Below are 24,370 nucleotides of genomic sequence, written 5' to 3'. Positions count from 1 at the left end.
AATACAATTCAAAAAGTTGTTTGAGTCTTCTCCTGTTCTCAGCTACATTCCCAGTCAGCTGAAGTGTCGGTGGGGGTTGCAAACCTTCCATTTTTGAACTCTTTTTTCTTCGATCATCCTTGCTTCTCCCGCGTTAGCGAACGTATTATTCTTCCAGGCCGACTTCTAACACCATGTTGTGTTCTTTATATTCATACGTGCCGTGGGTTAACAATAGAGAATCATACTCGGGAAGAATTAGAACTTTTATTTACAGCAACAAAACCAAACCATGTTTTTACCAAGCCATGTTCCAGATCATTCTAACATTTCTGCGCAAGCTCAGAACTCTCTCCAATCACGTTCTTACACATGATATCGCCACACTCACTGCCACTCCCCAACTATGACCAACTTAAGGAACCATGACATATGTCGGTGATAATCAGCCTGATTTTAACCACTCATATTGTTTCAGGCAACCAGATGCCTGACTTGTGGAAAAAAAATGATCATTATGCCAGAGTATCCAAAGCACATTACTGGGAAATGCATACACGCAGAAGATGAGCTTGGATGAAACAGAGTGTCTTTTCTTTCCCCATATAAAAACACTGAATACACCAAACTTCAAAGGTTTGGAAACCTCTATGGGTTAGCAGCCATATGCTGGTGTTTACTTAACTATGATCCACAGTTTACTGGCACACAGCATTGGTTAGCCTCTTCCTGCTTGTTGTAATCATTTGTAATTCTCTGCCTCATATATCATCCATTACAGTTAGTAGTTCTATTCTTCCATATCACAAGTGATTCAAATCACCCATTGCTGCTTAATATTCAGATTTAACTCCTCCTTTGAATGATTCAGTACTTCTCTACAAGCCCGCTTCCTACCCGCAACCCACCTCAAACATCCTATACCCCTGAACAATAAACACATCATATTGAAAAGATTGATTGTCAAAGTCAAAATCGAGTCTATTGTCATGTGCACAAGTACATGCATACGCAGGTGTAATGAAAATCCTACCTGCTATGGCATCACAGACATGTAACATCACATAATCAGCATTCACAAGATAAGCATAAATCAAACACAACTTTTACAAGATCCTAACAGTACATCTTTGGAATATGGGAAGGAACCGAGCATCCAGGAAAACCCTGTGGTCCGGGAAGATTGTACAATCTCCTTACAGACAATGGCGGAAATCAAACCCTGACTGGTGATTACTGGCGCTGTAAATCAATTGTGCTAACTGTTACTCTGCCGCACCCAGATTGCCTGCGTGAGTCACATAAATATTGTGTTACACTACATAATTTATTGGCCTAAATGTATATATCAATGTATACATCATCTGTGCTGATGTGTGACCAAGTGGTTAAGGCGTTTGTCTAGTGATTTGAAGGTCGCTAGTTCGAGCCTTGGCTGAGGCAGCGTGTGTGTCCTTGAGCAAGGCACTTAACCACACATTGTTCTGCGATGACACCGGTGCCAAGCTGTATGGGTCCTAATGCCCTTCCCTTGGACAACATGCAATGTTGGCATTTATTTCAAGGGGAATGGAATATAAAAAGAAGGAGATAATGCTAAGACTTTATAAGACACTAGTCGGGCCGGACGGAGTATTGTCAACAGTTTTGGACCCCATATCTCGGAAAGGATGTGTTGTCATTGGAGAGAGTTCAGAGGAGGGTCACGAGGATGATTCCAGGAATGAAGGGGTTAATATTTGAGGAGCATTTGGCACTTCTAAATTCCAGTGAGTAAACTCACTGGAATTTAGAACAATGGGATGCAATCTCGTTGCAACCTACCAGATGTAGAGGGACTAGATAAGGTGGATGTGGAGAGAGTGTTTCCCATGGAGGTGGTATCCAGAACTCGAGGGCACAGCCTCAGAATTGAGAGGCAACCTTTTGGAACAGAGATAAGGAGGAATTTTTTTTAGCCAGAGAGTAGTAAACCTGTAGAATGCTCTGCCACAGACTACCGTGGAGGCCAAGTCCGTGGGTATTTTTAAGGCAGAAATTGACCATTTCTTGAATGGTCAGGGCATTAAGGGATATGGTGAGAAGACAGGTGTATGGAGTTGAGTGGGATCCGAGATCAGCCATGATGAAATGGGGCAGCAGACTCGATGGGCTGAATGGACTAATTCTGCTCCTATATCTAATGGTCTTCCGGACTGGTAAATTGCAAATGTTTTACTCCACTCTTTAAGAAGTGAAGGAGGCAAAATACAGGAAATTGTACACTAGTTAACATGTTTAAAGTTTGGAAAGAAGTTGGAGTCCATTATTAAGAATGAGGTTTTGGGGTACTTCAAGACGCATAATAAAATAAGTTAAAGTCAGCATGGTTTCTTTTAGGGGAAATCTTGCTCAGGAATTGTTTAAGGCAGGATAGACAAAGGAGTGTCTTGGATTTTCATAAGGCCTTAGAGAAGGTGTTGCACATGAGGCTGCTAAACTAGGTAAAAGACCATGATATTACAAGAAAGATGCTAACATGGATAGAAGACTGGCTGACTGGCAGGAGCGAAGAGTGGCGGCAGAGGGGGTCTTTTCTGTTTTGCTGCCGAAGACTACTGATGGTCTGCGGGGGTCAATGTCGGACTGTCTCTCTTCACATCATATGTCAATAATTTTGGCAGAGTTGATGGCTTTGTGGCTAAGCCTGCAAACGATATGAAGATAGGTGGAGGACTGGCAAGTAGTGCTGAGGAAGCTGGGAGTCTGTAGAATACCTCAGACAGAGGGGAATGGGCAAAGGTGTGGCAGATGGAATAAGGTGTAGAGAAGTGTGTAGTCGTGCATTTTAATAGAAGGAATACAGATGCAGACTATTTTCTAAATGAGGAGAAATCCAGAAATCAAAGGTGCACTTTTTTAGATTAGATTCAACTTTATTGTCATTGTGCTGAGTACACATACAAAGCCAATGAAATGCAATTGGCATCAGACCAGAAATGCAAAGAATAGTGTTATTTACAAAATAACTGCGAATAAAAATTAAGTGCTACAGCACACAAATATAAACGTACTGAGACAGTACAATATGGGTGCAATACTGCTTAGTGCTGTGATGTGAGGTTCAGCAGGGTCACAGCCTCAGGGAAGAAGCTCTTCCTGTGCCTGCTGGTGTGGGAGCGGAGGCTCCTGTAGCACCTACCGGATGGGAGGAGAGTAAAAAGTCCATGGTTAGGGTGAGATGCACCTTTGATAATGCTTTTCGCCCTGCCCAGGCAGCGTTTATGGTAAATGTTCTTGGGAACCCTCGTGCAGGATTCCCTAAAGGTTAACCCGCAGGCTGTGTTGATGATGAGAAAAGCAAATGCAATGTTAGCATTCATTTTGAGAAGACTAGAATATAAAAGCAAAGATGTGATGCTGAAGCTTATAAGTCATTTGTCAGACTGCACTTGGAGTATTGTGAATAGTTTTGTGCCCCCTATTTAAGAAAGGATGTACTAGCATTGGAGAGGGTCCAGAGGAAGTTCACAAGAATGATTCCGGGAATGAAAGGGTTAACACATGAGGAGTGTTTAATGACTCTGGACCTGTACTCTTTGATGTTTAGAAGAATGAGAAGGGATCTTATTAAAACCTATCGAGTGTTGAAAGGCTGGGATTGAGTGGATGTGGCTGAGTCTGCCCTGCCATTCCATCATGGCTGATTTATTATCCCTCTCAATCCCACTCTCCTGCCTGCTCTCCATCACCCTTGATGCCCTTAATATTCAAGAACATATCCACCTCTGCTTTAAATATACCCGATGACTTGACCTCCACAGCCGTCTGTGGAAATAAATTCCACTCATTCATTACCCTCTGGCTAAAGATATTTCCCCTCATCTCTGTTCTAAACGGATGTATTTGAATTCAGAGGCTGTGCCCCTTGGTCCTAGAACAACTCCCTCCCCCCAATGCTATCTCACTATAAAACTGCCATGTACAGTATGTTAGGGACAAAAGTACTCACTGTCTGTTCTCACCCATATACTCTCCAACCCCAGCAACCACACAGCAAGAGCCATGCAGATAGCAGGCATGATGGAAAACGCTGTCAGTAAGATTTTGCTGTCTGCATCAGTACGGTAAGCCAAGCTAGTCTTCGTGTGGCACAGCCTTACCAAAGAAAGAAACAGCAGGGAGGCTCAGAGTCTGATGACCATGAGAGCGAGCTTGGAGAACAGCAAATACACGAGGAGCAGAAGGAAGAATGCTGCTTTCAGAGCAAAGGTCCCTGTTCTGGAGGAAGAAAGTGGCTTTTGGAGGAAATGTCCCTGTTCTGCTTCCACAGAACTGTCTTCCTGGCATGCATCTCAGTGACTGTGAAGATTGACTTTAATCCCTTTTACTCCTTAATAACCTGGAAGAATTTACCAATGAGCATTCAGTAAAATGGATCATAGATGTGAGATGACCAAAGGGCCCTTTACTGAACTGTACAGGTCTAAGATTCAGTGACTCTATGACCAGAAACTTAACTGAACAGGCCACATAAACAATGGTTCTAATTGTGAACCAGAGTATGCTGATTTTACTTTGAGTGACCTGTTTCCTAACAAATCATGTACTTCCCAGCACTTACAAGGCCCATGTCAGGAATGTCTTGGACTATTAATTACTTGGCTGAATAAATTCAGTTTCACCAACTCTCAAGAAGCCTGACAACATAAGACCATAAGACGTAGGAGCAGAATTATACCATTTGGCCCATCGAGTCTGCTCCACCATTCAATCATGGCTGATCCTTTCTCTATCTTCTCCTCAACCCCAGTTCTTGGCCTTCTCCCTGTAACCTTTGATGCCATGTCCAATCAGGAACTTGTCAATCTCAGCCTGAAATACAGCCAACGATCGGCCTCCACAGCTGCATGTGGCAACAAATTCCACAGGTTCACCACCCTTTGGCTAAAAAAATTTCTCCACACCTCTGTTTTGAAAGGGTGCCCCTCTATCCTGAGGCTGTGCCCTCTTGTCCTGGACTCTCCCACCATGGGAAACATCCTTTCCACATCTACTCTGTCTAGGCCTTTCAACATTTGAAAGGTTTCAATGAGATCCCCCCTCATCCTTCTGAATTCCAGTGAGTACAGATATAGAGCCATCAAACATTCCTCGTATGATAACCTTTTCATTCCTGGAATCATTTTTGCACCATACAGGTCTAAACATCTGACTTGATTGCCATCCAATCAATCACACAAAGTATCCCCTCTCTCCACCTCCAGTGCACCATGCTAACAGTATGTACAATCTACCAAGTCCCTTCTAGCAATATGGCAAGGCTTCTGCAACAGTGCCTCTGAAGCTTATTACCTCCACCATGTAGATGGTAGGACTATGAGATGCACAGGAAGACAATCGTCTACAAATTCTTTTCCCATGTCAGATATTGGTCTGACCTGGAGATTTATCTCCATAATTAATCATTCTGTTATTTTGATGAGTGCAAATCATGGCAATCCCTCCCCAACAACAATGTGGAGTACTTTCACAACACAGACTGCACTGATTGAAGTGGATGGTTCACCATTACATTCTTAAGAATAACTCAAGCTGGCCAGTCAGCATTGACTTTGCCAGTAACACCTACATCTTAGAGAGGAATAATAGATAGACTCCCTTCTTCATTATGTTACCCATGAAATATGAACAAGACGACAAAATAGCAACGTTTGCTGATTTTCTCAAACATCATCCATTCGCCACCCTAGAGCCTTCAGCAGAATATAACTATAAAGCAGCTTACCCACCCATCCCCACCTGCTACCTATTCTAACTTGTGTCTCTCCTTCCCAGGATTGGTGAATGGTCCCCAGTTAACAGCTTCTCTTTCCACAGATGCTGCCTCACCTGCTGAGTGCTTCTAGCACTTTCTGTTTCTATTTAGTTCCTGCCTGCTTTTGATAGGCCTTTGATGCCTAAATTGACATCTAGCTGGAAACTGAATGAGTAAGCATCAGGAGAGAAGTTAAATGTTTATTTTGAATTTTGCCCCTTTGCCCTGCCATCTGCTTTAGGTGATTACACAGGACAATAGGCAAACAATGATTGGATCCCTACGAACTTCAGATTCTCCCATTCCAGATGTACGGCCTTGCCTATGTACACTCTAGCGCCCATAACAGTGTTAGCTCACATAAGAAAAATATAATATCCCACTTCTCTGACACTCTTCCAAAATTAAATTAAACACGCCAAACAGTATTACAGCGAGAGAAGCTGAAAATAGAGATCACTGGAATGGAATCAGACAGCTGGAATTTAAAATAGATTCTTCTCAAACCAAAAACAGAACTGTTGCTCTTTCCCAAAACAAGAAATACATGTTATAATTGAAAACGAGGCTTTGTAAATTTGGTTTTGAGGTTGTGCTTTGTGGATGCATAATACCAGAATTCTTGATGCCAGACCACTGGTTTATTTAAATTCCTCAGCACTGTGAAATGATTTCAGAGAGTACAGTTCCTTTTTGTTTTGGGTGATTTCAACATTTAAGAGAATTTTGGGTAAGTTCATAGATGGGAAGGTAATAGAGAACTACGGTCCCAGTGTGGGTTAATGAGACTTGGCAGAATAATAGTTTGCTACAGACTAGATGGGCCAAATGGCCTGTTTTGTGCCATGGTGCTCTATGATCCCAAGCTGTTTTACTCAGCATTGGACTGATTATCGTCTTCTTCTCGTCTGCTTTTTCAATCCTTTTTCAGGAAGGTTTTCTGAGGTTGCTTGAATCATTAGGGTTCCTTCAGTGAAATAGGATTAAGCACAGACCAGATTCTAGAACAGTGTTGAGGTTGATCTGAAGTCAGCAAAGTAATAGAATGAAAAGCTCTTTGAGATCTTAAAGAGTAAGCCATCATCACAGTGGTACTCTTGACAATATCAGGATCTGAATGTCAAATTGCAAGGAAGTAAGTCACGTATCAAAACGGCATAAGTATGTTTCCTGTGCACTTTCTCATATCTATTAAGCTCCCACAACCCCCTTAATCTAAGTTCATCCCAATTTTAGTACAATTGCCTTGCTGCTTGATGTACCATGTGACTGATTTGTGGAGATAAAAATATTATTAATGACCAAACAGCCAGCGCCCATATATTTGATTCTTGTTTTCTAAGTTTCACAAAACTTACATAAGATGAGAAGGACTTAGTTAATTCTTCTTTAGGTCTCCTATTCCCAGCATGTAAATTATAGAAGTATTTTTATCACCAACCCACGTAGTGTTGTGCATTCATAAAAAAAATCAGGAATAGGAATAATTTGAGTAATTCAACTTTATTCTCCTTGCAGGATAGTTTTGTCCTGCCACTCTAAATGCTTAAGCTTTCTGTTAGTTATTTATTCCCCATTAATAGTTGTTACTACCTTTGAACTTCCTAGTCATCAAACAGACACAATGAACTGAAGGGCCCGCTCCCCTTCTCCGTGGTATGTAGGCAACTGGACACAAGCAAATCTACTAGGTTGATCTAATCATGTGTTGGACATGCAATTCTTTAACTGAAATCCAACACAAGGGGGCAAGACATTATGGGCCAAGAATGTTGAAAATCTGAATTGAGGCAGAAGGCAGAGAGCCACGGTCAAAGTTCAAGGTAAATTTATTATCTTAGTACATATATGTCACCAGATACAACCCTGAGATTCATTTTCTTGTGGGCTTACATAGTAGACCCAAGGAACACAACAGAATCAAAGAAAGGCCACAGCCAATAGGACAGACAAATAATTAATGTGCAAGACAACAAACTGTGCAAATATAAAAAGAAAGGAAAAACGAATAATAACAATAATAAATGAATAATAAATATCAAGAACTTGAGATGAAGAGCCCTTGAAAGTGGGTCGTAGGTGGTGTGACCAGTTCAGTGATGGGGCGAGTGAAGTTGAGTGAAGTTATGCCCTTCTGTTTCAAGAAACTGGCAGTTGAGGGGTAATAACTGTCCCTGAACCTGGTGATGTGGTTCCTGAGGCTTCTGTACCCTCTTCCTAACGGCAGCAGTGAGTACATAGAACATAGAATAGTACAGCACATTACAGGCCCTTCGGCCCACAATGTTGTGCCGACCCTCAAACCCTGCCTCCCATATAACCCCCCACCTTAAATTTCTCCATATACCTGTCTAGTAGTCTCTTAAACTTCACTAGCGTATCTGCCTCCACCACTGACTCAGGCAGTACATTCCACGCACCAACCATTCTCTGAGTAAAAAACCTTCCTCTAATATCCCCCTTGAACTTCCCACCCCTTACCTTAAAGCCATGTCCTCTTGTATTGAGCAGTGGTGCCCTGGGGAAGGGGTGCTGGCTGTCCACTCTATCTATTCCTCTTAATATCTTGTACACCTCAATCATGTCTCCTCTCATCCTCCTTCTCTCCAAAGGGTAAAGCCCTAGCTCCCTTAATCTCTGATCATAATCCATACTCTCTGTGGTAAACCATGTATATATGTTGTGACTGGGTTAACTGTCTGGACATGCCCCTCTTCTGACTGCCCCTGTGGCTCCTCCCACAGATTCCTGTATAAAGGTGTTTATCTTGCCCCTCCCCCTCAGTCCGGGGACAGACACTCACCTTGGAGGTCGTATTGTACAGCGATTAAAAGCCTTTCAGTATTTTACCCAACTTCAGTCTTTTGGAGTTATTGAAGGTGCTTCACTCTCTAAATCAGGCAGCATCCTGGTAAATCTCCTCTGTACCCTTTCCAATGCTTCCACATCCTTCCTATAGTGAGGTGACCAGGACTGGACACAGTACTCCAAGTGTGGCCTAACCAGAGTTTTACAGAGCTGCATCAGAGAGCATCTCCTGGGTGGTTGGGTCCATGATGATGGGTGGTGCTTTTCTGTGACAGCACTCTGTGTAGTAGTGCTTTACCTGTGATGTCTTTCTTTAGTTCCCCAATTAATAAATAAAATGGGTTTTGATTTACATTTGAAAGGCAACTAAAGGAACTGTAAGAACTTATGGCATATACAGAAGACAAGATGAGATTGCTTGCTTGTCAAAGTGGCCTGAAACTGGCAGCACGCTCCCAGTGTGCATATGTTGGGCAATCTTTTATCGGATGTGTAGGTGTCCAACTGAGCAATACAAACCAACGTAGAAGATTATGCATTTTGTACATCATATTATACAAGTACAGTAATATTCAATGATAAGGCTATTCTGGACTTCTAATGTATTAAATAAACTAATCAAGGAAGCCCTACCCGATTGTCCTCTTGCAGATCCCATTCAGCTGAATATATATGATGATGGGCGCCACTGGTACAGTTGGAGAACTGGAAGAGACTGGCAAACATTTGGTTGTTCTCAGCAGTGTCAGGGAAAATCGGATCCTGGAAATTGATTCCATGTGGCACAATGTTGTAACTTTCATCCAGCCTAAAAGCAAGTGGAAATTTCAGAATCTTATTCAAGGCAGGTCACTATATCCCCTGCTTTAGTGTACATCCAAGCCATGTTCTGTTCCAGAATACAACAGTCTGTTGTCATAAACTGACAGGTCTAAATTTAATGGAACTAAACTGTAAGCACAGGCAGCTTACTGCTGATCAGATCTTTTAGCCCAACAAAGTGATGCCAACTATTGCTGTTTTATTTGTAAACGATATCATGGTATACATCAGAGAATGTTTGTACCTGCTCCTGGATAGCAGTGATTTGCATTTGTGGTACATCGTACTGCTGCCACAAAACAAGTAACTTCATGGCAGATGTTAGTGATAATCAGTGATTGTGATTCCTTCATCTTCAGAGCTAAAAATCCACCCTTTCCTCCAAATCTGCATAATACTTGCCATCTTCATAACAATGGAGAGTAGTCTTCAAAAGTAATTTATTAATTTGTCTGAATGAAATATCTAGAGCACATTAAATATTTCTAGGGCTTGGTGAAGTAAATTCAGGGATGTCTAGGGTTCATAGCCTCAAAATAAGTGTTGGCAATTCAGAACTGAGATGATATGAGAAGAAACTTCTTCACCAGCATACTGAGTCTTTGGAATTCTTTGCTAAAGAGAGCTGAGGAGACAATGTCACTGAGTTATATCTCAGAAGTATATAGAAACATAGAAACATAGAAAATAGGTGCAGGAGTAGGCCATTCGGCCCTTCGAGCCTGCACCGCCATTTATTATGATCATGGCTGATCATCCAACTCAGAACCCAGCCTTCCCTCCATACCCCGTGACCCCTGTAGCCACAAGGGCCATATCTAACTTCCTTTTAAACATAGCTAATGAACTGGCCTCAACAGTTTGCTGTGGCAGAGAATTCCACAGATTCACCACTCTCTGTGTGAAGAAGTTTTTCCTAACCTCGGTCCTAAAAGGCTTCCCCTCTATCCTCTATCCTCAAACTGTGACCCCTCGTTCTAGACCTCCCCAACATCGGGAACAATCTTCCCGCATCTAGCCTGTCCAATCCCTTTAGGATCTTATGCGTTTCAATCAGATCCCCCCTCAATCTTCTAAATTCCAACGAGTACAAGCCCAGTTCATCCAGTCTTTCTTCATATGAAAGACCTGCCATCCCAGGAATCAATCTGGTGAACCTTCTTTGTACTCCCTCTATGGCAAGGATGTCTTTCCTCAGATTAGGGGACCAAAACTGCACACAATACTCCAGGTGTGGTCTCACCAAGGCCTTGTACAACTGCAGTAGTACCTCCCTGCTCCTGTACTCGAATCCTCTCGCTATAAATGCCAGCATACCGTTCGCCTTTTTCACCGCCTGCTGTACCTGCATGCCCACTTTCAATGACTGGTGTATAATGACACCCAGGTCTCGTTGCACCTCCCCTTTTCCTAATCGGCCACCATTCAGATAATAATCTGTTTTCCTATTTTTGCCACCAAAGTGGATAACTTCACATTTATCCATATTAATAAAGTGGCAGCGTAGTAGTTAGTGTGACACTATTACACATCAGGGCGTTGGGGTTTAGAGTTCCATCTTGATGGCCCCCATAACCAGTTTGTATGTTCTCCCCATAAACCACGATGGTTTTCTCCCGGTGCTCTGGTTTCCTCCCACATTCCAAAGATGTACCAGTTAGTAGGTTAATTGGCCGTGGTGATTTATCCCGTGATTACACTAGGGCTAAATCGGGGTTGCTGGGCAGTGCAGCTTGAAGAGTTGGAAAGGCCTGTTCTGCACTGCATCTCTAAAGGAAAAATAATTGAATGCCTGGAGGATAAGAGAGTCAAGAGAAATGGACTTGTTGCAGGAATGTGTGAAACAATCCCAACAAATGCGAGAGCAAATTCTGGGGCTGAATGATTCATTCCTGCTTCTACTTCTTACGGTCATTTGGAACACGTTTTCGAATGTCAAGAGAATATTCTGAAAGCATTACATATGATTGGAAAGGGAATTCCTCAATTTAAATTTGTATGTTAGTGTTTACCTCATCAAGCCCTGCAGGTATTTTATGTGCTTTAAATACTTCATTCTGATGAACCAATAAATTACTTTTGAAGACTAATCTCTGTTGTTGTGAAAACAGCAATCATGAAGCAGGTTAACAGAAAGGCTGGATTATTAGCTCCGGGGATAAAGGGATCAGAATCTTTCCCCATAAACGTATGGGTTTCCTTCCACATCCAAAGGATATGCCGGGGAAAATAAATAACTCTTTAATGTAACTGAACAGCAAAGAGAATCCCAGGGGAGTTAATGAGCATGTAAAAGAGAATAAAGTGCAGGGGTGCAGTGAAATGGAATTGATGCGACTCCTGTTCTGTGAGCTTGCATGGACAAGATGGACTGAATGGTCTCTTTCACTCTCATAATAAGTAAGAGAGCAAGTACGTGCACCGACACAGATATAAGTTAATGCCCTAGCGTTGCAGACCCATGATGTAAATTCACCAGATCTGTACGTGGTTAGAGAATTTTATGTGTTCAGTTTCTTATTTGATGCTAACTTATGATCTGACAAAACAGACCAGTATAGTCACAGCTTAAGTAATCAAACCTCAAACCAAATATTTGGGGAATATAAATTCTAAATGAAAAACTAGTAATAGTGAAACAGGTAGTTTATTCTAAAATTATATCTGATGCCCTTTAGAGAGAAGAGAAATCTTCTGTTTTGTTTTTTTATTTATTGAGATACAGCATGGAATAGGCCCTTCTGGTTCTTTGAATCACGCCGTCCAGCGACCCACCATTTATCCCCAGCCTAATCATGGGACAATTTACAAAGACCAAATAACCTCCCAACTGGTACATATTTAGATTATGGGAGGTGACCAGAGTGCCCAGAGAGAAGAAGAACATGCATTCCACGGGGAGGTCGTACAGATGACATTGGAATTGAACTCTGAACTCTGTGCCCCGAGCTGCAATAGTGTCGCTCTAACCGCTGTAATGATTGGCACCTAATTCAAACTGGACTTTGAGTTTCTCAGTTGCCCTAAACCCAGCCCAAGTTAGAACACCACCAATCCATGGAGGTATTTTAAAACAAAATGAAGTACAATTATTAAGTTGATTAATGTATCTTATGTGTTATCTAGCAGTTTGGCTGTGTGATTTACAGCATAGTTATAGCAGAAGTTACTAGATGGTCTCGCTACATGATTTATGGCATTAAACCTCTTTCCCCAGTGGTCAGATCATATAAATGATGATATACACAAAGCAACGTTTTCAGCCTATGGAAATAATTATTTCATTTTAAGATAACAACAATGTGCAGTTTCAGATGTAAAATTACCATGACTACCATGGCATTGATATATTACAAATGCATTGCATTTAACTTGATAATTTTTTTTTATATAAATGCAAGTAATTGTATTGTTTACCTATTGTTAATAAGGTTCTGTATGTAAGTGTATTGGAGTTAATGACAATCAAGGTGACATTAATTTATTCTGACTAGTTCATGAAAAGGTTCCTGACTGATCTATTTGTAATTATATCTGATGTAGAATACAGTGATATGTTGGTATTTACAACCTTATCTGTGAAATTCATTGCCATGGGCAGCTGCAGAGGCCAAGACTTTATGTATATTTAAGGCAGATTGGTCAGAGCATGAAGGGATATGGGGAGAAGGCAGGAGGCTGGGGCTGAGAGGATAATTGGATCAGCCATGATGAAATAATGGAGCAGAATCAATGGGCCAAATGGCCTAATCCTGCTCCTATAACTCATGCTCTTACGGTCAGTGGCCTTAGTAATTCAGTTGCAAAAGATGATGGAAAATAAACAGATCTAATGAATGAAGGTCGTTTGCTGGTTACAGATGACTCTGGTCCAAAGTAGACTTCAAGGCTACTTCTGAGTTCTCATTTTTGAAATTATTGCAAGGCTTTCCTCAATTGAGAGCAACCTACACAAGACCTGGAGGGACTCAGCATCTATAAAAATGACTAAACATTGATATTTCAGAACAAGACTCTCCATCGGGAATGGAAAGGACGGGGAAGATGCCAGAATAAGAAGGAGGAGGACACGTTGGAATGTGATGGGTGAAGCCAGGTGGGTGGAAGAGGGGAGATGAAGAAAGAAACTGGGAGGTGATGGGTAGAAAAGTGAAACGGCTGGCGAAAAAGGAATTTGATAGGAGAGGAGAGTGAATCATGTGAGAAAGGGAAGGAGAAGGGGCACCAGGGAGAGGTGATAGGCCGTTAAGGAGAACCTGTCAGAGGACAGAGAGGGGAATTGAAGAGCAGGGAGGGGTAAAATTACTGGAAGTTGGGGGAATCACCGTTTATGCCATCAGGTTCAAGGCTCGCTAAATGAAATATGAATGGTTGCTCCTTCAGCCTGAGAGGTGCCTTATTGTAGTCATTAGGTTTCTTAAGTTGGTGTATTTGTAGAAATGAGTTGTACTTTCTGAATGGTTTACAACACCTATACCAACTCTGGAAAACTGACTTTAAAGTGGAAGAGTGCAGCTTAAATGACAGTTCTCAATTCCATGCACACTGAACCAAACCTTGTGACAGATATGACACTTCACAAACAAGAGAAAGTCTGCAGATGCTGGAAATCCAAGCAACACACACAAAATGCTGGAGGAACTCAGCAGGCCAGGCAAAAGTAAACAGTTGACTTCTCAGGCTTGAAGAAGGGTCTCAGGCCGAAACGCCAAGCGTTACTCCTTTCTGTAGATGCTGCCTGGCCTGCTGAGTTCCTCCCAGCATTTTGTGTGTGTTGACAGATATGAGGCATATAGATGAGGGTAGTGCAGTGGATGTGATCTATATGGATTTTAGTAATGCATTTGACAAGGTTCCACATGGTAGGCTTATTCAGAAAGTTAGAAGGCATGGGATCCAGGGAAGTTTGGCCAGGTGGATTCAGAATTGGCTTGCCTGCAGAAGGCAGAGGGTCGTGGTGGAGGGAGTACATTCAGATTGGAGGATTGTGACAGGTCCCACAAGGATCTGTTCTGGGACCTCTACTTTTCGTGATTTTTATTAACGACCTGGATGTGGGGGTAGAAGGGTAGGTTGGCAAGTTTGCAGAGGACACTAAGGTTGGTGGTGTTGTAGATAGTGTAGAGGATTGTCGAAGATTGCAGAGAGACATTGATAGGATGCAAAAGTGAGCTGAGAAGTGGCAGATGGAGTTCAACCCGGAGAAGTGTGAGGTGGTACACTTTGGAAGGACAAACTCCAAGGCAGAGTACAAAGTAAATGGCAGGATACTTGGCAGTGTGGAGGAGCAGAGGGATCTGGGGGTACATGTCCACAGATCCCTGAAAGTTGCCTCACAGGTGAATAGGGTAGTTAAGAAAGCTTATGGGGTGTTAGCTTTCATAAGTCAAGGGATAGAGTTTAAGAGTCGCGATGTGATGATGCAGCTCTATAAAACTCTGGTTAGGCCACACTTGGAGTACTGTGTCCAGTTCTGGTCACCTCACTATAGGAAGGATGTGGAAGCATTGGAAAGGGTACAAAGGAGCTTTACCAGGATGCTGCCTGGTTTAGAAAGTATGCATTATGATCAGAGATTAAGGGAGCTAGGGCTTTACTCTTTGGAGAGAAGGAGGATGAAAGAAGACATGATAGAGGTGTACAAGATAATAAGAGGAATAGATAGAGTGGATAGCCAGCGCCTCTTCCCCAGGGCACCACTGCTCAATACAAGAGGATACGGCTTTAAGGTAAGGGGTGGGAAGTTCAAGGGGGATATTAGAGGAAGGTTTTTTTACTCAGAGAGTGGTTGGTGCGTGGAACGCACTGCCTGAGTCAGTGGTGGAGGCAGATACACTAGTGAAGTTTAAGAGACTAGTAGGCAGGTATATGGAGGAATTTAAGGTGGGGTGGTTATATGGGAGGCAGGGTTTGAGGGTCGGCACAACATTGTGGGCCGAAGGGCCTGTACTGTGCTGTACTATTCTATGTTCTATGTTCTATGACACTTCTTTTGCTTTGAGAATTTTATCCTGAATTTTCTTTCAAGTTTTGTGCTAGAAATCTTTGGTGGTATGCTGACAAAGGTCAAAGTTAAAAGTACATTTATTATCAACATACATATACAACCCTGAGATTCATTTTCTTGCAGGCATACTTAATAAATCCAATAACCATAATAGAATCAATGAAAGACTGTACCGACAGGGTGGACAACCAGAATGCAAAGTATAACAAACTGTATGAATATAAAAAGAAAGAAAATAATAAGTAAATAAGCAATAAATACCGAGAACATGAGACGAAGAGTCCATAGATTATGGGAACAGTTCAGCGATGGGGCTCCACTATAACTCAGTCCGTGTTTTTACATTAACTATAAACTAAAGTAATATAAATATTTTGATATTTGTGTGTACCTGTAAAGGAAGATGTGTGTTAATTATAACGCAAACAACAGGAATTCTGCAGATGCTGGAAATTCAAGCAACATACATCAAAGTTGCTGGTGAACGCAGCAGGCCAGGCAGCATCTATAGGAAGAGGCGCAGTCAACGTTTCAGGCCGAGTCCTGATGAAGGGTCTCGGCCTGAAACGTCGACTGCGCCTCTTCCTATAGATGCTGCTTGGCCTGCTGCGTTCACCAGCAACTTTGATGTATGTTGTGTGTTAATTATGTCTGTTATTGAAATCCTTTGATAAATATGCTCATGTTTACTTTTCCTTTATTACATGCCAAATCATCTTGGTATGAGCATTAATTTCCAAATAATCTTGTTTGCTTTATTAGACCTTGCAAATGAACTTCAAAGTCTGTCATCAGTTATTACGACTGCTAATAACTGCTAAATAACTGCTAAAGCAATTAATATGAACTGAAATGCAGGGAATTAAATGCAAAATCCATTTGACCTATATTAGCAAACGCCAGAACGTTGCTAGTGGCTCAAGAAAATATCCTGAAAGCAATCACCTTCACTTATTTTGTTGATGATCTTCCTTCCTTTATGTGATCCAAAGCAAAGTCGTTCCCAGATGATTTCAGTGCTGCGTTTCATTTTCAATTCCTCACATAACAATGTCATTCAGAGCATTATCAGAACTGAAATCTGCTCCTCTCCCTACTCTCTATCAATATTCTGGAATATCACTATTTACATAAGTTTAAAAAGACTAGCTACAGAAATACTATTCTAATGAAGATTTTCCTCAATGTGATTTGAACGTGCTGTTCGGTGGCAATGACAGGCAGACTCAAGTTTTAGTCTTGGCCTGGTCTGCTTCTTATGAACCCTCCTTTTTTTCATAAGTCTAATGGACATGGTGAAGCAGATCAGGCAGTTTTGAAGTCTTATTCTCCTTGTCTAGACAAGTGTCATGTCCAGACAAGAGTTTATGTATTACAAGCAACACACATCAAAGTTGCTGGTGAACGCAGCAGGTCAGGCAGCATCTCTAGGAAGAGGTACAGTCGACGTTTCAGGCCGAGACCCTTCGTCAGGACTAACTGAAGGAAGAGTTAGTAAGAGATTTGAAAGTTGCAGGGGGAGGGGGAGATCCAAAATGATAGGAGAAGACAGGAGGAGGAGGGATGGAGCCAAGAGCTGGACAGTTGATTGACAAAAGGGATACGAGAGGATCATGGGACAGGAGGTGATATACTGCGTCCGGTGCTCCCGATGTGGCCTTTTATATATTGGCGAGACCCGACGCAGACTGGGAGACCGCTTTGTTGAACATCTACGCTCTGTCCGCCAGAGAAAGCAGGATCTCCCAGTGGCCACATATTTTAATTCCACATCCCATTCCCATTCTGACATGTCTATCCACGGCCTCCTCTACTGTAAAGATGAAGCCACACTCAGGTTGGAGGAACAACACTTTATATTCTGTCTGGGTAGCCTCCAACCTGATGGCATGAATATCGACTTCTCTAACTTCCGCTAATGCCCCACCTCCCCCTCGTACCCCATCTGTTACTTATTTTTATACACATATTCTTTCTCTCACTCTCCTTTTTCTCCCTCTGTCCCTCTGAATATACCCCTTGCCCATCCTCTGGGTCCCCCCCCCCCCGTCTTTCTTCCTGGACCTCCTGTCCCATGATCCTCTCGTATCCCTTTTGCCTATCACCTGTCCAGCTCTTGGCTCCATCTCTCCCCCTCCTGTCTTCTCCTATCATTTTGGATCTCCCCTCCCCCTCCAACTTTCAAATCCCTTACTCACTCTTCCTTTAGTTAGTCCTGACGAAGGGTCTTGGTCTGAAACATCGACTGCACCTCTTCCTAGAGATGCTGCCTGGCCTGCTGCGTTCACCAGCAACTTTTATGTGTGTTGCTTGAATTTCCAGCATCTGCAGAATTCCTGTTGTTTATGTATTACATCCTGTTTTCAAACATCTTCAACACCATTGCCTATAGTCAATTAAATCCAGAACAAAATAGCTTAATTGGGTTCTCACCCACCACTCTAAACATTTCACTCTCTCTACTATTATAGCAGTGCAAACACGAGGAAATCTGCAGACGCTGGAAATTCAAGCAACACACACAAAATGCTGGTGGAACACAGCAGGCCAGACAGCATCCATAGGAAGAAGCACAGTTGATGTTCCAGGCCGACACCCTTCGTCAGTTGCTATAATAGTAACAGTGTGTGTTACCATTATAGCAACTTGTTTTCTGCATGGACCATCTACAAGATGCAGTCCATCAACTTACTAATTCTGTTTTGACACATCCGATCAAACATCTCTACCACCTAGAGCCACATGGGAATCCCTATGTAGCTCCACAAATAAAATGCAACACCATCCTAACCTCAGAATATATCAGTGTTAATTTTGAGTGAAAATTCTGGAATTCTCACCTAAAAACTATCGTTGAAGTGAAGTGTTGAAGTCTGTTCATTTTCACTTAAGATTCTGTAATTATAGTTGTCCTTGAATAATATCAAAGCTTTTCCGTTCACAGACCAAGAATGAGTTTAATTTTTAGTGACAGTCTTCAAAGCTACTTTAAACATTCTTCCTATTGGTTAAAATTAAATTAAAAAAATCCAAACAAAAAGTCTTGTTAACAGTTTTCTAGCTGTCTCCTGTGTTCTGGAGACAATTCATTCACCAATGGAATGCACCATCTCATGTCATTATTTTCCCAAAAAAATATTTGAATGCTTTTAATAGTTTCATTTGACCTTTTAGTAATCATTACATTTTGGAATATTTTTGATTGAAACATAGTCCCACTTTTCCTTACCTACCACACCATGAGCCTCCGCATCCACCACATCATCTTCCGCAACTTTCGCCATCTCTAAAAGGATTCTACCAATAAATTTATCTTTACCTCCCTCCCACTCCGCTTTCCACAAGGACGTTTCCTCCATGATTCACCTGTTCATTTGTCCCTCCCAGCACTTACCCTTGCAAATTGCCTAAGTGCTACACCTGCCCAGTCACCTCCTCCTTCCCCTCCATTCAGGGCCCCAAACAGTCCTTACAGTGAGGCAGCACATCACTTGCAAATCTGCTGGAGCTGTCTATTGGGTCCAGTGCTCCCAATGCAGCCTCCACTACATTGGTTATGCCCATCATAAATTTGGGGACTGCGTTTTCGAACACTTTCGTTCCATCCACCAAAAGTAAAACCTCCTGGTGCCCAAATATTTCAATTCCATTCCCATTCCAACTCAGACCTGTTGGTCCATGGTCTCCTCTTGTGCCAAGATGAGACCAGCATCAGGATGGAGGAGCAACACTTTATGTTCTGTCTGGGTAGCCTCCAACCTACCCCCCCCAACTCTTCTATTCCACCTTTTACCTGTTCTCACCTGTCTATCACTTCCCCCTGGGTCACCTCCTCCTTCCCTTTCTCCTATGGTCTACTCTCCTCTCCTATCACATTTCTTCTTCTCCAGCACTTTACCTTTGCCACCCACATGGCTTCACTTACCACCTTCTTGGTAACCTCCTTCCCCTTTTTTCATTCTGATATCTTCCCCCTTCTTTTTCAGTCCTGAGGAAGACTCTTGGCCCAAAACATTGACTGTGTATTAATTTCAATAGATGCTGCCTGACTTTCTGAGTTCCTCCAGCATTTTATATGTGTTGTTTGATTTTCGAACATCTGCAGACTTTCTCATGTTTATAATCCCAATTTTGTTGCCAATCATATTCTGTCACACCCACAGTGATTTCAATAGAAATTCTGACGAAAGGTCATTGACCTAAAATGGTAGCTCAGTTTCTCTTGCTACAGATCTCTCCTGACCTAACAGATACTTTCCAGCATATGAGGTTTTTCATTCTGATTCCATACATCTTTATCAGATGGCAGAAAACATCTGTATCTGCATCCTTGAACCACTACCATTTTAATTTGGTGGGCATAAATATGGACTCAAAAGTCTCCATGAGGTAGAAGCACCTCCAACCCCTGAAATGAAGACAGATTGCAACCTCACCATCATATCTGATGGACAGGGATAGCTGTTTTCCATTAACAAAAAAATGTTTATCTCGTTGTGAAACATCTGCATCAAATAGAGGTATCTGTGGATTGGAACATCTGCAATGAATTAGAGAAATCAGCAAAAGATGAAAATGGTGCATCTCTATCAGTTTGAAGTGTGTATCTGTGCCAAGGCGGAAGCATCTGCAGTAGATAAAATGACCTCTGCTGGACAAATGTAATATTTTGATCAGATGGATGCACATGTCTTCATCTGGACAAATACAACTGCAGCAGAAACATAGAACCACAGGTACCATAAAGAATGGGACATTTCTATCTGACAGACATCCACCTCTTCTAAATCTGGACAGAATCATCTGCATTTAAGTGAATATCATATTTCAACTCTTTGGAAACATAAAGTTATAGAAATATTTGCATCAGATAAAAACATCAACATAAGATTCCTTCTTCTCCAGCCCTTTACCTTTCCCACCTAAAACCTTCTAGTTAGTCCTTCTTCTCCTCTAACCACCTTTTTATTTTAGTGTCTTCCTCCTTCCTTTAGAATCCTGATGAAGGGTCTCAGCCCAAAACGTCAACTATTTATTCATTTCCATAGAAGCTGCCTGACCTGCTGAGTTCCTATAGCTTTCTATGTGTGTTGTTCTGGATTTCCAGCATCTGCAGAATCTCATGTGTTTTTCAACGTAAGACAGCAAGGTGATGAGGCTGACACCTAGACGTGCTTCTGGAATGAAGCAGCTACTTCAGATTGAAACATCAGCTCCAGAATTAATATTTTGTTCAGATGGTCACATATGTTTGTATTTGAACAGGAATGTGGCAATTCAGCAGACAATGTTGTCTGAATAAAGATTAAAAATTCTCCATCAGAGACAGTGGAATAACTCAATTAGATAGAGAAAAACATTTGCTTTTAGACAAAAAAAAAACCCTGTTTTTCATATCCGTTCCAGTCTGGCATTGTGAGGCTTTTACCGGCATCAGACAGGCGTCTCCTGCAGTTCTTTTCTAACTGGCATCCAGGGAGATATCATTGCTAACAAATGGACAAGCACAACTTCTTGGCTGTATGATATTTAGAAGAGCTGAAAAGAGACTCCTCCATGGGACAGAAATCAAATCTACCCTCATCAGAAGACCAAATAAATGCATACTTCCACCTCGGTCCCTGAACCAGCCCATGTGCAAACTCAATTATTTACCAAGCGATAGTTCAGTTAGCAGAATAGTATGGTACTGTATAAATAAGCATTTCCACCTATAGTGGATGACTGAATCCTTTTCCCTGGTATATCTTGTGCAGCAAACTCCTCAGTTACAGTTCCCTCAAGGCCCCAACACTCCATCATTTTCTACTCATTAATGAAAGTTTCAATGGTCACCTCAGGCAATGGTTAAATCAATTTTTCAATGTTCACCCTGACAACTCTAACAAATTGCACTGTTATTTCTTGGATTTTATCTAAATTATATCCTGAACAGTCAGGGTCCATTGTCACAAGGAGATACTGTAGATAGCAAGTAAAGTAACGCACACATTCACTAATAGTCGTTGAGTCTAAACCCGTGGTAATTGAGTGTGTGGAGACAGAGGTTTAAATAGCTTCTTGGGGAATCCCTGAAGTTGCTGACACTTCACCCATGGGAAATGGATCAGAGAGCCAAGCTCAACGAAGTACGAGTGTACACGTCCAATCAAACTAAATGATTCTCAACATCTGTGGGAACCGTGATCGTTGTTAACTGATTTCATGCCACATTGTATCCGGGATTGCAAATCTAATAGTGGGGATTGCGTCTCAGAACTATGGGTAAAACGAACCCCAATTTTGAGGCGTTGATTTGCCAGAGTAAAGCAATCCACCCCCCCCCCATCCCATATGACCATAGACGCACGCTGCCTCTCACTGTCCCCGGTCTCTACCCAGGAGATTGTCCTACCTCACGAAGAAGTAGTAGGTGTTGTTCTCCACGACGGTATAAGAGTGACAGGGGAAGTAACCGAGCCCAGTCAAGTTAAACCTGGCTCCGGCTGGCATCTCCAGCATACTGCCCCAGGCCTGGTCACAAAGCAGCTCCACTTCTGCAGAATAGAAGAGGTCTGTGTCATACTGCCACGGCAGGTAGTTATGCACGCTGTACGTGTCCTTGTAGATAGCCAACACCTTTGCGTAGAGGATAATTTCGGCCAGTTCAGCCCGGCACGGCTCACTTTGTGGTCTCCAGTCGTGGGGCAGCTGACAGCCCCAACTTTCTCTCAGGACGGTCAGTACCACAAGGATATGGAGCCACCTCATTCTGACTCCGTCCGATCCCGTAGAGAAGAGGGTCAGAAATCCTTCTCCACACCGTGCAGCGTTGCTTGGCGAAATTAGGGCTGCTTTGATCTCTCACCAATTTGCGCTAACTTTCTCTGCTTCTTTCCTCCCTGCCCTCTGACCACTGCGCATCCTTTGAAGGTGCGTTACAGAATGCAAATAACAGCCTATCTAACGAGATCCATGTGGTTTGCTGTATGTGTGTGTTGTGGCTAATCTATCGCTGGGCACTGAATACAAATCCCTGAAAAAAAAAACTTACAGAAGCAAGATCAGTTTTCAAGGGGGTTGGAGTCGCCAGCACTTTCTTAAAGCGGCAGTAACCACTGTGGCACAGATCCAAACCGATCCAAACCTGTTCATAAGGAACATATCCCGCTCTTGTTATTGCGGGCTGTCTGGGGTTCCAGCAAGTTTCATTTTTGCTTGAACCTTATTTCTGAATGTTATTGCAGTAATCTAGCTCCTCCAAGAATGCGCCAAATAAACCTTCCACTTCTGCGGTTTAAAAACATTAAGCAGGGGAAAATGCTCTGTTTTTGGAAAAGCCTCCAGTTTCAGAGTGGGAAGTACAGATTAGAATAAAGCAGCATTTTTGTGCTTCCAAAATGATTTATTCGGGGTTTTTTTTCTGGCTAATTTGGCAATTGGGGATGTGAACGTTCAAGTCATCTGGGGCATTTTATGTTGGTTTTCATGTTTGAGTCTCGTCTCCCGCGTGGATTTCAGGCTTAAGTTCGTAAACTCTTTAACAGGCACGACTGGGAAAGCGAGGACAATCCCAAAGCGAAAATTGTTTTCAGCTTGAATTATCTTCACCTGCGTGTTTCCCAAAGGCATCTGCCGTGTTATTTCCTCTTAAAAGTGGTCCTCCCTCAAAGAACGTTATCTGTGAACTCCGCAGTACAAGAAGGCATACAGGACTGCGGGAAAGTGAGGGAACCAGTGAGCTGGTCGTTTAGAGTCAAACCGCGCGAAAACGAGCTCAGCCCAACTTGTCAAGTTCAATTCCATTCTTCCCTTCCCTTCCCATGAATCTGCCCCAATGCCCTAATTGTAACTGTTTCCCTCACCACCACTTCCACTGGTCGTTGATTCCACAGACTGGGTGTGTGTAGAAGTTTCCCTCGGGTCCTCCCCCACCCCCTCAAGCTTACTTTAAACCTATACGCTCAAGATGTCTCTCCCCTACCCTACGGGAAAGATCATGATTTTGCTTCTAAAAGGTTATCCCTCAGCATTCTACATTCCAAGGGTACTGTAAAGGGGGTCTTTCAAATTCCCAGGGGATTAAGCCGTGAGTAAATTCATTTTTGATCCATGAACAGATCAGTTATTACAATTTAGTTGCTTTTAAACATTTCAGATATAATAGGTTATAATTGTTCCATCTGCGAAGTTAATGTTAGCAATTTGTAAAGAAAGGTTTGGAATTGCCATGTATGAGTAATTTGGTATATACTATGAAAACCTGTCCACTATTTTGCTGCCATTGTATCTAAAACCTCTCAAAAAGAAACAATAAAATTAAAAAATAGAGTAGCACACACAAAATGCTGGAGGAACTCAGTACATCAGGCGGCATCTGTGGAATTAGATAAACAGTGGACATTTTTGGCCAAGATCCTTCATTAGGACAGCTGAAGGGTCTCAGACAGAATCACTGACTCTTCATCCCCCTCCTTTGATGCTGAGTTCCTCCAGCATTTTGAATGTGTTACTCTGGATTTCCTGCATTTGCAGAATCTCTTGTGTTGATAAAAATATGGAATTACTTTTAATTGAATAAGCAGTCTTATTTCCTCTTTGCTCTTATTTCCGACAGAACTCTTACAAGAAGTAGTTGATACGGCTCATTCCTGATGAAGGGTGTTGGTTCAAAACATCAATTGTTTATTCTCTTCCATAGATGCTGCCTGGCCTGCTGAGTTCCTTCAGTAGTATTTTGTGTGTGTTGCTTAGATTTCCAGCATTGTCAGATTTTCTCTTGTTTGGGATAGAGCTCAGTCTGTCATGGGTAAAACCTTACCCACCACTGAACACATCTACATGGAGTGCTGTCGCAGAAAAGCAGCATCCATCATCAAAGACCCAGGCCACACACTCGTCTTGCTGCTACCATTGGGTAGAAGGCACAGCAACTTCAGGACCCACAGCTCCAGATTCAGGAAGAGTTATTACCCTTC

General features: G+C 42.3%; 1 protein-coding gene across 1 annotated transcript in view; it reads right to left on the bottom strand.

Moving 5' to 3' along the window:
• LOC134357044 (coiled-coil domain-containing protein 3-like) overlaps positions 1–22,223 on the bottom strand; it is a 32,861-nt gene extending 10,638 nt beyond the window's left edge. Inside the window, exons 1-2 of the mRNA XM_063068356.1 lie at positions 21,808–22,223; positions 9,218–9,392 (exon numbers count right to left, since the gene is read on the bottom strand). Of these exons, the coding sequence (XP_062924426.1) occupies positions 9,218–9,392; positions 21,808–22,163 (531 nt within the window). The 5' untranslated portion in view covers positions 22,164–22,223. The remainder of the gene's footprint in view (positions 1–9,217; positions 9,393–21,807) is intronic.
• Positions 22,224–24,370: the final 2,147 nt, after the last annotated feature.

Source organism: Mobula hypostoma, chromosome 15 (genome assembly GCF_963921235.1).
Source record: "Mobula hypostoma chromosome 15, sMobHyp1.1, whole genome shotgun sequence".
NCBI lineage: Eukaryota > Metazoa > Chordata > Chondrichthyes > Myliobatiformes > Myliobatidae > Mobula > Mobula hypostoma.
The sequence above is the reverse complement of the archived record's forward strand: the minus strand, read 5'-3'. Positions and strand labels throughout refer to the sequence as shown.